The 15,852-nt window shown below is 38.4% G+C and overlaps 1 protein-coding gene across 2 annotated transcripts in view; it reads left to right on the top strand.

The window, feature by feature from the left end:
* RFTN2 (raftlin family member 2) overlaps positions 1-14,964 on the top strand; it is a 69,023-nt gene extending 54,059 nt beyond the window's left edge. For both annotated transcript variants that reach the window (XM_027588582.2, XM_027588581.1), the window contains 2 exons: positions 1,256-1,334; positions 13,637-14,964. In XM_027588582.2, coding sequence (XP_027444383.1) covers positions 1,256-1,334; positions 13,637-13,909 — 352 coding nt within the window. In that variant the 3' untranslated portion in view covers positions 13,910-14,964. The remainder of the gene's footprint in view (positions 1-1,255; positions 1,335-13,636) is intronic.
* The last annotated feature ends 888 nt before the right edge of the window (positions 14,965-15,852 follow it).

Genomic DNA, 15,852 nt, shown 5'->3' with positions numbered 1-15,852 from the left:
GTGGATTTTTGACTGCGGTGGGGAGGGGGTTGATGCCCCCTAACCCTCATGTTGTTCAAGGGTCAATTATACTTCATACCAAGTCTTTTCTTCTAATCAAAGACAAGGTTGAACTAAAATGAGATTAGACTAGAAGCATTCTTTTAAAAATAAAAATAAAAAAGAAGCAGTCTCTTATTACCACTTTGGGGGAAATTTTGCTATTTCTCAAAATTCAACAGTATTAGTAAGTTTGGGATTTTCAAATGGCGTGGGGTTAACATATACCGCTAGGGCCAGAGTTTCAATGTTGCATTTGTTTTCCAGAAAAAGAGCTCAGCATAAAATGCAGCTAATAGTGAGGTTTTGTTTGGGTTTTTTGCATAATAAAAGTCGTAACTGAGCAACATTAGCTACAGACACTCCTCCCCATAAAGCCATGGAGACTGTGAAAAGCATTTCAGAGAAATACAAACCCCAAGTAGTCTTTGGCAAGGGGTAATTTGCCATGATGATAGTTAAATAAGGAGAATACTGAGTAGCTGACTACAAAGAAGCATCTGAAAATAAAACTAGCTGTGGCTCAAGTCCCTCATCTGAAAATGTATATAAAATCTCTCACATGTGACAGCCTAAATTGGTCTCTTCTTCTTATGAGGCAAATTTGACAATGCATACCAAGAAGCTTAAATCATACCCTTTTGACCTAATAATCCTACTCCTGAGACTTTATCTCAAGGAAATAAGTCATAAGAATAAGGAAGACTATCCATATTTTACAACAACATTATTTAAAATTTAGTGGAAAACTGGAAACAACCTAATTTTCCAATAATACAGGAAAGGCTTAATACATTTTAGTATCTTAATTCTTTGAGAGACTGCAGCTATTAAGAATATGATCACAAGTGTACAAACAAGGAAAGGGAGTTTAGTGAAAAGGATAGAACACAGAAATGCAAATATGTAGTGGTTACAGAACTGTGAAAATTCTCATTTTGATAAAGACTAGGAGGGGGCAAAAAAAGATAAAAATACTTACATTAGCACATTAAGATTACATGTTTTAAACAAATTTTTCTTTGGTAATGACTATATTCAGTTTTTAGGCATTTTTTTCTTGTTTTTCCAGCTACAACTTATATAGAATCATATTTCATAATTATTTTTGGATCAGAAGATTATATTACAAAGGATACATGTGGAATATTCTAGCCAAGTGTAAAATTGAGAATTACTAATTTGCCAATACTAACACTATTGTTTTAATTTGCAGTGAAGGGAATTTGGCTACAAAGCAAGTTGTGTTCCTTCAGAGACCAGTTATGTGGAATTCAGCTGCTCAAACCCCAGAAGTGAGTAAAATTGATGCTTTACTAAATGTTCTACTGAAGCATTTAATCCTTAAACTCTCACTGTAATTCTAAATGGTGAATACAGATGAGGAAATGTGGACTTGATATGGAAATAGTCTCTAAGCCAACATATAACAACAAAGGAAGTATGTCAGTAACCAGATGACAGGAGACAGTTCTGAAGGGGATCAAAATATGTTACCCAAAATGTGCCACCTGGGCAAAGGATTATTTTGAGCTGAAGGCAATTAAGAAACACAGACATAGGAGTAACTTTCTATCCTCTCCCTTTCTGATAAAAAACAGGGCATAAATTTCCCTTTTTAAAGGTAACTGGCTCAGTCAGTAGACTCCTGATCTTGAACCTACTCTGACTCTTGATCTCAGGGTTGTGAGTTCAAGCCACATGTTGGGCGTAGAGATTACTTAAAAAATAAAATCTTAAAAAAAAAGGTAACAAATTTCCATTTGTAAAGTTGTTCCCCTCTCCTGTACTAGGAGGAGAAGACTCCTACTAATCACCAGAGATGACTTATTGCTAGAGATGGCACTGACTTGAGTATACATAAACAAACCTTACTAAAATAAACCTTATCTTCCATTAGGTTTGCCACATACATACCTTTCCACAATTCACTGCCCATAGAAGCCCAAAGCCCTGTTCCTTTGTGTAGTCACTTTGCTAAAATCATGTATAAGCTCCCAGGTCTCACAACCTCTTTAGGTTTTCACTTTTTCTCTGTGAAGCCCCCATGGACATCCAAAATAAAATTCTTCTCCTGTTAATCTGTCTTTTGTTAGTTTAATTTGCAGACCTCAGGTACTGAAACAAGAGGATAGAGGAAAAGTTTTTTGTGAGTGTGCCTAATATTGCAACAGTCATACAGATGGCCAACACACACATGAAAAGATGCTCAACATCACTAATCATCAGAAAAATGCAAATCAAAGCCACAGTGAGAGATCACCCCACACCAGTCACAGTGGTTAATATAAAAAGGATAAGAAATACAAGTATTGGCAAGGATAGGGTAAAAAGGAAATCCTTGTGCACTGTTGGTGGGAATGTTAATTGGTGCAGCCACTGTGAAAAACTGTATGGAGTCTTCTCAAAAAATTAAAAATAGAATTACCATATGATCCAGTAATTGCACTTCTGGGCATTTACCTAAAGAATATGAAAACACTAATTTGAAAAGAGATATGCACCCCTATGTCTATTGCAGCATTATTTACAATAGCCAAGATATGGAAACAGTCCAAGTGTCCATCAATACATGAATGGATAAAGAAGGTGTGGTACACACACACACACACACACACACACACACACACACACACACACACACACCATTAATGGAATATTACTCAGCCATAAAAAAAGAATGAAGTCTTGTTGTTAGCAACAACATGGATGGAGCTAGAGAGTATAATGCTAAGTGAAATCAGTCAGAGAAAAGACAAATACCATACGATTTCATTCATATGTGGAATTTAAGAAACAAAACAGATGAACAAAGAAAAAGACCAAAAAAAAAAAAAAACCAGACTCTTAAATATAGAGAACAAACTGGTGGTTACCAGAGGGGAGGTGGGTGGGGAGACAGATAAAATAGGTGAAGGGAATTAAGAATACACTTACTATGATAAGCAGTGAGTAATGTATACAATTGTTGAAACACTATTTGTACACCAGAGACTAATATAGCACTGTACAATTACTTACACTGAAATTTAAAAATAATAATAAAAAAATAAAAATATTACAGAGATTCCATTTATACAATATTCTCAAAAAGATAAAACTACATTGTGGAGAACAGGTCAGTGGTTGGGGAAGGGAAGTGATAACGGGATCGCACAGGAGGTTTTAGGGAAGATAATGGAACTGTTCTGTGTCCTATTGTGGTTACACAAAACTATACATGGCTGTGGAAATTCATAGAACTATACACTTTTAGTATATAATAATCTAAAAATTAGAAGATTGGTTTATAAATCACATAGACTACCTTTTTTTATGTCTTTGTCCTTCATTAAAGTCTGTCCTTGGTAGAAACTAAAAGAACAGTGGAACAGATCAATGAAACTGGGAGCTGGTTCTTTGAAAGAATTAATAATATCAATAAACCCTTGGCCAGACTTATCAAAAAAAAAAAAGAGAGAGAAAGGACCCAAATAAATAAAATCATGAATGAAAGAGGAGAGACCATAACCAGCACCGAAGAAATACAAACAATTATAAGAACATATGATGAGCAACTATATGCCAACAAATTAGGCAATCTGGAAGAAATGGATGCATTCCTAGAGACATATAAACTACCAAAACTGAAACAGGAAGACATAGAAAACCTGAACAGACCTATAACCAGCAAGGAAACTGAAGCAGTAATAAAAAATTCCCAACAAACAACAGCAGCCCAGGGCCAGATGGCTTCCCAGGGGAATTCTACCATACATTTAAAGAAGAATTAATACCTATTCTTCGGAAGTGGTTTCAAAAAATAGAAAAGGAAGGAAAACTTCCCAACTCTTTCTATGAGGCTAGCATGACTTTGATCCCAAAACCAGACAACGACCTCACCAAAAAGAATTACAGACCAATATCCCTGATGAACATGGATGCAAAAATACTCACCAAGATACTTGCCAATAGGATCCAACAGTACATTAAAAGAACTATTCATCATGACCAAGTGGGATTTATTCCTGGGCTGCAAGGGTGGTTCAACATCTGCAAATCAATCAATGTGATACACTACATTAATAAAAGAAAGGACAAGAACCATATGATCTTCTCAATAGATGCAGAAAAAGCATCTGACAAAGTACAGCATCCTTTCTTTATTAAAACTCTGAACAGTGTAGGGATAAAGGGAACATACCTCAATATCATAAAAGCCATCTATGAAAAGCCCACAGTGAATATCATTCTCAGTGGGGAAAAAAATGAGAGCTTTTCCCCTAAGGTCAGGAACGCAACAGGGATGTCTACTATCACCACTGCTGTTTAACATAGTACTAGAAGTCCTAGCCACAGCAATCAGACAACAAAAAGAAATAAAGGGCATCCGAATTGGTAAAGAAGAACTCTCTCTCTTCACAGATGTGGAAAACCCAAAAGACTCCACCCAAAATGGCTAGAACTCATACAAGAATTCAGCAAAGTGGCAGGATGTAAAATCGATGCACAAAATTGATTGCATTTCTATATATTAACAATGAGACAGAAGAAAGAGAAATTAAGAAGTTGATCCCATTTACAATTGCACCCAAAACCATAAGATACCTAGGAATAAACCTAACCAAAGAGGCAAAGGATATGCATTAAGAAAAATATAGAGGGATGCCTGAGTGACTCAGTCAATTAAGCGTCTGCCTTGGACTCAGGTCATGATCCCAGGGTCCTGGGATCGAGTCCCACATCGGGCTCTTTGCTCAGTGAGGAGCCTGCTTCACTTGCCTGCTGCTCCCCTTGCTTGTGCTCTCTCTCTCTGACAAATAAATAAATAAAATCTTTAAAGAAAGAAGGAAAACTATAGAACACTCATGAAAGAAACTGAGGAAGACACAAAGAAATGGAAAAACATTACATGCTAACAGATTGGAAGAGAAATTATTGTTAAAATGTCTATGCTACTTAGAGCAATCTATACATTCAATGCAATGGCTATCAAAATACTATCAACATTTTCCACAGAACTGGAACAACAATCCTAAATTTTGTGTGGAACCAGAAAAGACCCCAAATAGCCAAAGGAATGTTGAAAAAGAAAACCAAATCTGGTAGCATCACAATTCTAGACTTCAAGCTCTATTACAAAGCTGTAATCATCAAGACAGTATGGTACTGGCACAAAAACAGACACACAGATTAATGGAACAGAACGGAGAAGCTAGAAATGGACCCTCAACTCTATGGTCAACTAATCTTCCATAAAGCAGGAAAAAATATCCAATGGAAAAAAGACAGTCTCTTCAACAAATGGTGTTGGGAAAATTGGACATGCAGAAGAATGAAACTGGACCATTTCCTTACACCACACACAAAGACTCAAAATGGATGAAAGACTTAAATGTGAGATAGGAATCCATCAAAATCCTAGAGGAGAACACAGGCAGCAATGTCTATGACCAGCAACTTCTTGCTAGATACATCTCCAAAGGCAAGGGAAACAAAGGCAAAAATGAACTATTGGGACTTCATCAAGATAAAAAGCTTCTCCCCAGCAACGGAAACAGTCGATAAAACCAAAAGGCAACCAACAGAATGGGAGAAGATATTTGCAAATGACATATCAGATAAAGGGCTAGTATCTAAAATCTATAAAGAACTTATCAAACTCAACATCCAAAGAACAAATAATCCACTCAAGAAACGGGCAGATGACATGAACAGACATTTGTCCAAAGAAGATACCCAAATGGCCAACTGAAAAAAATACAAATCAAAACCACAATGAGATACCACCTCTCACCAGTCAGAATGGCTAAAATGAACAACTCAGGAAACAAATGTTGGTGAGGATGCCGAGAAAGGGTTGGTGGGAACGCAAACTGGTGCAGCCGCTCGAAAAACAATATGGAGTTTCCTCAAAAAGTTGAAAATAGAGCTACCCTACAACCCAGCAATTGCACTACTGGGTATTTACCCCAAAGATACAAATGTAGTGTACTGAAGGGGCACCTGCACCCCAATGTTTATAGCAGCAATGCCCACAATAGCTAAACTGTAGAAAAAGCCCAGATGTCCATTGACAGATGATTAGATAAAGAAGATATGTTGTATATATACAATGGATACCACTCAGTCATCTAAAAAATGAAATCTTACCATTTACAATGATGTGGATGGAGCTAGAGGGTATTATGCTAAGCGAAATAAGCCAATCAGAGAAAGAAATATTAGATGATTTCACTGATATGTGGAATGTAAGAAACAAAAGAGAGGATCATAGGGGAAGGAAGGGAAAAATAAAACAAGTCGAAATCAGAGAGGAAGACAAACCATTAGAGACTCTTAATCATAGGAAACAAGCTGAGCGTTGCTGGAGGGAAGGGGTGTGGAGGAATGGGGTAACTGGGTGATGGGCATTAAGGAGGGCACATGATGTAATGAACACTGGTTATTATATAAGACTGATGAATCACTGAACTCTACCTCTGAAACTAATAATACATTATATGTAAATTAATTGAATTTAAAAAAACAGTAAATCTTGCTTAAAAAAAAGAAAAAGGACTGTCCTTGCATAATGAAATTCTCATGAAGTAAGGCTATGCAGGATTAAAGCAGTGGGCTTTCTATCTTATTCCTTTTATCTATTCTTATTTTTCTTTCCTTTGGAGGGAGGCCTCTAAATGAATTCAAGGATGTGACATTCAGTAGGATAAGAGGGTCCAACCAGAATTTTGTCTCCATCTACTAAATGTTCTCAATTTTTTCTTCCAAGATCTTTTCTTTAAGATATTTGGAATTCAAAAAAGAATCCCAAGATCTTTTTTGTTTCTTTTGAAGACTCAAAACTAATCAAAAATTTTTATTACCTAAAAGTCTCTATTTCATTTAAATTCTTCAGCCCATTTCCCTTTGATAATTATTTAAAAGAAACAAAGGTCATTTAAAAGTATTTAGTTTCAGGGAGCCTGGGTGGCTCAGTCGTTAAGCGTCTGCCTTCAGCTCAGTTCGTGATCCCGGAGTCCTGGGATCGAGCCCGGTATCAGGCTCCCTGCTCAGTTGGGAGCCTGCTTCTCCCTCTCCCACTCCCCCTGCTTGTGTTCCCTCTCTCGCTGTGTCTCTCTCTGTCAAAATAAATAAACAAAATCCTTTTAAAAAAGGTATTTAGTTTCAACTAACTCAGAGTAGAGTTTCCATTCAGTGTTGTTTCTAGGAGTAGAAAACAGAACATGAAAGGATTCCTGGGGATGGGGTGCATGTGTGTGCACACACGCATGAGTGCTCACATGTGCTCGGACCCCCACACGCACGTGCACACAGCATCTGCCACACTCTCCAAGCCTCCACATCCTCATCTATAAAATATGGACAATGTTAGTACTTACCACAGGGTTGTGAGGGGGATTCAGTTAGAATACATGTAGAGGTCTTAGCACAGTGCCTGGTCATATGAAATGTTGCTTTTGTTTTTGATAGGAACGTTTTTCTTTCAATACTAGATGATTAAACACTACAATAACTCTATGGAGAAATTGAAGAAGAATCTAGAAATTCCTAATGACCCTCCATTTTCTCCAGCTAAAAATTACCTTCAGCTAGTATGCAACAATGTAGTATATTAGTTTTTGATTATCCAAAAAACATATATATGTATATATATACATATATATATGAAATATGGCAAAATATTAACAAGTTTAGAATTAGGTAATGAGTATATGGTGTTTGTTGTACTATCCTTTAAACTTTCTGTCTACTTGAAATTTTTCATAATTAGAAAGTTGGGGGGGGTGCCTGGGTGGCTCAGTTGTTAAGTGTCTGCCTTCGGCTCAGGTCATGACCCCAGGGTCCTGGGATCAAGCCCCACATCGGGCTCCCTGCTGGGCGGGAGGCCTGCTTCTCCCTCTCCCACTCCCCCTGCTTGTGTTCCCTCTCTTGCTGTCTCTCTCTCTCTGTGTCAAAATAAATAAATAAAAATCTTTTTAAAAATAAATAAATAAATGAAAAGAAAGTTGGGGAAAATTAAGCTAAAAAGCATTAGTCATCAACAACTTTTTTATTAGTTATTAATTAGTAACTAATTAATTACTAAAATGCTATACCAAAAAGGCCCGTAAGGAATGATTTAAATACAACAGAAGGGTCTCTCTCTCATAATAGTCTAAAGATGGGCAGGGCCCTCTAGGGTAGGGCAAGGCTCTGCTTCATGACTGGTTACCTCTGCTGCCCTCAACCTTTGGCTTCTGCCTCTGGACCCAGGGCTGTTGTCACAGTTGTTGCTATGTCCAGCCAGCAAGAAGCAGGAAAGAGGAGTTCAAGGCATGCTTCGAAGGCAGTGACCCCTAAGCCACATATTTCTTCTCTCATCCCATTGACCTGAACTTATTTATGCCACCACAAGTGTCTGCAAGGGAGGCTGGGATATGCCACCTGGGCAACCATGTGCTAGTGCCACAGTGAAATAGCACATGGCCAGCTAAAAGTTGCAAGGCATTGGCAAGGAGGAGTTCTGTTATTGAAAAAAAGATGGAGAGAATAGGGAGACAGGAGTTTAATGTTAATGGTTCCAATTTTAAATTGTTTTTCTTCTTTAGAGCAGTTTTACGTTCAAATAATATTCTTGTCTTTATATCTCAAAATGAATGATTTCAGGAGGTAAAGTCTTCTCGGGCACATCTGTTGAACCATTTCTCTAACACAAACCAAGAAGTGAAGAGGCAGCAGCCAGAAAAATATTCTAAATTAGATCTTTTCCAAAGTAGCTGTAATAAAATCATACGAACATTAAGAAATATTTAATGTACACATTAACTTCTTTACCTTACAGTGAGACAATTATTAAACTTTGTTCTTACTTTTTCAGTCATTTGAAGTTGATTTGAAACTATTTGAAAATCATAAAGGTCATTCTTTACTCATTAACTGTTAGTATCCTTGACTGAAGTCCATGTGAAATCCAATCAGGTGCTAGTGTAAGCAGAGGATGTCGTATCTCAAAGAGCATTAAGTAAAAATCAAGATAAAAGCATTTTGCTTTTATATTTAATGAGGTTCTTCATCTAGAGAATGCTTTCCACTCAAAGCAAATGGGCTTTTTCCTGGTGTGAGCAGAAGAGGAAGAGCGGTCCCTGCTGTCACAGGGCAAGGTTCAGGCTGGAGATCAGCTCTCTTCTGGGCCACCCATGCTCTTACCTATTGATGTCCCTCCCTGGAAGTGTAAGGGACAGAAACCCTGCTCAGATAGCCTATGTATGTAAGGGAATTTATTGGCTTCTAGGTGGGAAGGATACTGGCATAGCTTTTAACATCAAAAAAGAGCTACAAGAACCCTCAGGTACTGACACAGGAGATTCAACGTTGCCAGGATGTTCTCTTTCATCTGTTTGTTTCAGCTTCTATGTGCATATGTGCAGAGGGCTTCTAATAAGGTGAGTGTGGCCACCTCATCAAAAAGAGCTTCTTAGGGGGGCACCTGGGTGGCTCAGTCATTAAGCATCTGCCTTCAGCTCAGGTCATGATCCCAGGGTCCTGGGATCAAGCCCCGCATCAGGCTCCCCACTCCACGGAGGGCCTGCTTCTCCCTTTCCCACTTCCCCCGGCTTGTGTTCCTGCTCTCACTATCTCTCTCTCTGTCAAACAAATAAATAAAATCTTTTTTAAAAATTTTTTTAAAAAGAGCTTCTTAGAGTGCCTGGGTGGCTCAGTCAAGCATCCAACTCTTGATTTCGGCTCAGGTCATGATTTCAGGGTTCTGAAATTGAGCTCCGCACTGATCTCAGTGCTTAAGATTCTCTCTCTCGGGTCACCTGGGTGGCTCAGTTGGTTAAGCGTCTGCCTTCAGCTCAGGTCATGATCTCAGGGTCCTGGGATCGAGTCCCATGTCAGGCTCCCTGCTCAACAGGGAGTCTGCTTCTCCCTTGGCCTCTCCACCCTGCTTGTGCTCAAATAAATAAATAAAATCTTAAGAAAAAAAAAAAAGATTCTCTCCCTCTCCCTCTGCCCTCCCCCACCCTCCTCTCTAAAAAAAGAAAGAGCTTCTTTATCCTACAGTCCATCTAGCAATCCCAGGGAAGGACCCTGACTGGATCTGATTGGGCCATGTGCCCACACAGCAGCAGGGAAGAAGGTGGATAGGAAAGCTGGCTAGCAAGGTGGTTGTCCACTACACCCTTTTCCTTCCCAGACTTGAATGATTTTGACAACCCCAAGCTGGGACGACCCAGGAACAAGTTCTGTGAGTAAGCAGGGGTGGGGTGTCTCCACATATTTCAAAATCTCTAACTAACTCTTCCAAGTGGTACTAGAACTACACTTCTGCTTGCGGTAGCTTCCTGATCCTCCTGCAAACCTGAGACACACAAGGAAGACAAGTCCTGAATGTTGCATTCCAAGTTTTTACTGCTTTATAAACTATATTTTTTTAGCTCTTCTTCTACTCTGTCCATCGTAACACTTTCCATGACAACACCATGTCTTATGATTGCTCATGTAATTCTGGCTTCATTCTTTCCTTTTTGTTTTTAAGACACTGACAGTGAAAAATGGAAGCCAGAATGGTAGGATTCCCTAAAAATTCAACTGACTTGTCACTGAGGCTCATGTATTTGAAATGGGTCACCCATTTTTATCAAATATTGAGAATGATTCTCAAAAGTTAATAGATTTTATCAAGAATGGTATTAGATCTGCATCCAGATCTTGGTATAATTTCCTCCAATTTTATAGTGAAAATATCAGAAAAAAATGAGAAGCTATATGAATAACTGGGCCATGTATCATGGAAAATTTCTCCCTATTGACATAGAGAAATATTCAAAATAGAGTGCTAAGTAGAAAAGTGAGTTGTACACATCTATGTGTGCATATGCAAATACATATTTAGAGAAAGAAACACAGTAAAACATGCCAAATTTTAACAGCAGTATCTCTACAAGATAGGATTGTGGGTGGGTTTTGCTTTTTTATCTTTGCCAGATTTTCTACACTGAACGTGTATTATTTTTGTAACTGAAGGAAAATTGTATTTGGGAAACACACAAATCTTTGACCTTAAATCTACTCATATTTTTGCAGCTGTGGGTAATATAGTGTGCAAAGAATGAGATAAGATACTTGGGATCCAGTTTGAGACCAGCTGTTCCCTGACCTTGCATAAATCCTGTCTTCCTTCTGGGCCTGGGTCCTACCTCTGTTGGATGAGGGTTTATAGTAGATGATCTCTCAGGACTGGTCAGGCTTCAGACTCCTACATTCTAAGTTATGAGAACATTGCAATTTGATCTGTTGGAAAAACTATTAGTTAAAGTGGAGAGTAGAGTGGGGGAGGCAATAGCATTGCTGAAGATGTATTAAGAGTCATATGGTAAAAAAGAAAATAAAAGTGTTTGTTCTGAAATCTTTTTTAGACTTACCTACGATGCTAGGTATTCTGTCATCTTCTAATATTTGAAATTTACATTTGGTGGCTGCTCACTTATTAAAACTTATCTAAAAGTAAATTACTATGAATATCATATCATTCTGAATAACATCCATATTTTATTAAGAAAATTCTCATTGAGTATATGAGAGTTGGCCTCTATTGGCTGGCATACAATAAGGAATTTATTACAATATTTACATTTGGCCCTGTTGCTGGTGAGGAAGGAAAGGTCTGGGCAGCCAAGTGCTCCCAAGCATCCCTGCCTTCCTATTTCTCTCAGTCAACATTGAGAGGTCATCCAAGAGTAAATGCATTCTTTATGCATGTGGGAAAGGGAGCCAGCAGAAAGGAGCCCAGCCTGGCAGTACCCACCAGCCCTTCCTGCAGCCACAAGGCCATATCCTCACTGACCAGGGTCCCAGTGCCAGAAAAAGTATGCCATTCTCAAATCCAGCACCCAAAGAATAAAGCTGTCAGGTTCCACTGCTTGTATTAAATTCAATACTTCTGGTGAGTGAGAATCAAAAAGAAAAGGATTTGAGGGGCGCCTGGGTGGCTCAGATGGTTGAGTGCCTTCGGCTCAGGTCATGATCTCCAGGTCCTGGGATCAAGTCCCATGGCTAGCTCCCAGCTCAGCGGGGAGCCTGCTTCTCCTTCTCCCTCTGCCTCTCTCCCTGCTCATGCTCTCTCTCTCCCTCTCTGTATCTCTGTGTCTCAAGTGAATAAATAAAATCTTAAAAAAAAAAAAGGATTTGAGATCTGATATTTGCATTTGGTGAATACAAAGGGGCCAATGGAAATGTCACCACCACAGCTATGTCTGATTTGGGACCACAAAGGCTCTTGTTGAGGCAGGACCCACTTGTTCGCTTAAACTTGCCCAAGGACTCTAGTAACTCAGCCAAAAAGAAAGAACTGCCAACACATGCCTTTCTATGCAACATGCTGAGGGCTGCTTCTTCCTATACAAGCAACGTCATAAACGGTGGTTAGATTCCATGGTAGCATATTAAATCTAATTTAATAAAGTTTTTGTTTCCTTAGTATATTTGCCATGAAAACCAGTAGAAAATACTTTTTTATTTTATACACTACCAATTCAACAAACCTATGGGTTAACAAACTTTTATCAGACCAGCCTGGGCATCTGACTTTTACATTTTTTTTTCTAAGTTTTATTATTGTAGCTCTTGCATTTAGGAAAATATAATCCTAGTTCCTAACTAACAATATAAATGAACTTCCAAGAAATAAACTCTCTATAAATTGGGAAATTACTGTGCTTTTTTATCTTTTTAAATTTTATCTTTATCTTTGTTTATCCTTGTTCAGATTTTTGTACCTAAGAGTATGTGATCATATTCTAATGTCACATTATCAGTATTAAAGATACTTGTAGGGAAATCTCATCAGGAATCTGAACATCTGCCTGTTGAGTTGCTACAATTTACTCCCTGAGATTTCCTTGTATTGACTTATATGCCTTATTTTGACTTGTTACCTTGGCAAAGACCATGTCCTCTTCACTTTGAGCTGCACCAAGGACATTGTCAGCCCTCAGTAAATATTTCACAGCAAAAACACCCACAGTTTATCAAACAGTCTGTAGAATGAGCTGTTCCAGTTGCTGAGCATTCCCACTGGGTCAGGCAGCCGCGGTTTGTAGCAGAACAAGGAGAGTGGCCTGCCTGACCCAGGAGGACCCTCCAGGCCTTCCCTCAGTATAAACACAGTCAGAATTGTGACTCCTCTGTGCAGTCTACTTCTACTTGAAATGCGTGTGAGGTGGCCAGTGAAGCACGTTTTCTGCTGTCTGGATCCCAACTAACACCAAGAAGAAAAATGGAACCTTTTTAATGTATTTCTACTCTACTTTGTTCCCCAAAGTATGATCTCAACAGGTTTCTCTCCCCAGAGATATCACTGAGGGCCCAGACATGTACACAACCAACTTATCAGTGAGGAGAAGGATGTGCCAAGAAGCTACTAAGAGTTGTGAAACGGAGAGGAGCTCATTCTTACGGGGGCGGGGGCGGGGGGAATATGAAGGGTGGCTCTGAGCTGGTCCTTGAAGGCTTTTAGGATTTTGAAGAGAAGCAGGGAAAGGACATTTCGGGCCGAGTACAGTCTGTGCTAGATCCGAAGGACAGGAAAGCACCCATCTTTTTAACTCCTGGTTGCCAATCTCTTGTGTTTCAGAGGAAAGCAAGCCGGCATATAAGAGGTGAGGACCGGACCAAAGTCACTAGCAGGAGCATTGGATTGGACACGGCCACATCACCACCAGCAGAGAGCAGAAACCCGCCTGAGGAGGGCCTCCTCTCTCCTTCGAGAGAGTGCTGGACGAAGGAGAGGAGGCCACCACAGTACAGCGGCTTCTCTGGGTTCAGCAGCAGCGACAGTGTCCTACAGGAATTAGATGACGGACAGTTTGACCAGGAAGACGGAGTGACTCAAGTCACTTGTATGTGAGCAACGAAGTCAAGCAACAGAAGGCCCTGTAAATAATTAAAATAATTGCCAACTGACTTTATTGTATTACTTTATCTGCATTTACGTAATATTTTGAATTTTTCCAGAGTCTGGCTTTCCTCTAATCTGTATAAACTTGGGCTCAACCTCCTGGACAAGGAAGAATAACCAACATATTTGTAAATTTAGAATCATGTTTACACTTCTCTCAACTAAAACATCTGTTTAAACAGATGTTTCATTAGGTTATTAACCAATAATCTACTTCAGTTTCTCATGAATGTACAGGATGTACTTTTCTTTCAGTTCCTGATGAGAAGCCTAAATATATCAACCAATGTTTTGCCTAATTAGGAAGTTCTCAGGAAGTCAGAATCTTAGTTAAGGTAAAAAGCAATCTCTATCTCTCTTTAAATCCCTCTCTTTCATATACCTATAAAGGGCAAATCAATGAAATACCTATTTCCTGAATATAACAATTAATTCAAATTTTGTCTTTTTAATGATGACATGTATATACAAAGCCAACTCCTGTTTGTTAAAATATTCTTCAAAAACATCCTTTTTGTATGTCTTTGCTTTTAAAGAGAGGGTCACCATGTTACCAACCCCGTACTGATTTCATTGAGCTTAAACTTTATTGCTTCTAACAGCCTAGAAATAGAGCAAAGCAGCATCCCTCAAAATTCAATATGAAAAGAACCCACAATCTCAACATTTAAAAACCTTAGTAGAATGAAAGAATTTTCTTCACCTTAAATTGCAAGAATTGAAAGGTACTCATAGCTCCATGTGTATGGAGACCCATCTGTTCCATCTCTGCTTTTCTTGCTCTGCTAATAGGGATGGCTCTGTCTTGCCCAGCCTTTAATAGGTAAAGACTAAAATTCTACGTAATAGAGGATTTTCATCTATCTATGAAAGGCTTACTTTGAAAGGTGGGAATCTTCAAGTGAAATACAACTGACTTCGCTATTGATGAATTCAGCCTATTATCAATTTTTATTAGCATTGGTGTTGACATTATCATTTGAATAATAAAATGTCATTTGTTATTGGGCTATTGTTTTTTTTAACACAAATGCTCATAATATGTTTTGTACATATGACAGATAATGTATTACATGTTATCAAATATGTAGTGGGACTAAGCCAGGACAATCTCCACGAACTGTTGATAAGATCAACATGGAATTATTCCACTTCTACCATGCAGAAGCATTACCTTTATAAGTATAAAGGAACTGAAGAATATTTTGATTAGTATTATTCCATGGAAATAGCTATCAGCAATATTTGCAGAAATGTTTTTTTGTTTTGATTTTCAGATGAACCGGAGTCCCATTTTCAAGGGTTGGTGAGTTTTGGGTAGAAATAAGCATTACTTCTGGAGCCCACAAAATGCCACAAGTTATGAAACACAGGGAATGTTCTCAGAAAGGTCAGTGATCCCAATGCCAAGATCTATAAGAGACTCCTGTGTCATTTTGTCAGTATACAAAGGGATTTGAAGTATTAAAAACTGAGATAGAAATTTATATTTCTAATTTAAAGGAAAACTCAGGAATATATCAAGCACTTAATTTTTTAAATTTGTGTTAAGCATCTTTTTTTTTACAGTTTGCTTTTAATCTAAGTGTTATTTCTTCTTGTTAAAAAAAAAACTTATGGGCGCCTGGGTGGCTCAGTTGTTTAAGCGACTGCCTTCGGCTCAGGTCATGATCCTGGAGTCCCTGGATCAAGTCCCTGGATCGAGTCCCGCATTGGGCTCCCTGCTCAGCAGGGAGTCTGCTTCTCCCTGTGACCCTAACCCCTCTCATGTGCTCTCTCTCATTCTCTCTCAAATAAATAAATAAAATCTTAAAAAAATAAAATAAAATAACTTATTATAAAAATTTAGCAGTTCTATCCTCCAAAACCTATTTTATAAGTATTTACTCCAA

The sequence above is a fragment of the Zalophus californianus genome, chromosome 3, assembly GCF_009762305.2.
Source record: "Zalophus californianus isolate mZalCal1 chromosome 3, mZalCal1.pri.v2, whole genome shotgun sequence".
Lineage (NCBI taxonomy): Eukaryota > Metazoa > Chordata > Mammalia > Carnivora > Otariidae > Zalophus > Zalophus californianus.
This window is presented reverse-complemented; position numbering and strand designations above follow the sequence as displayed.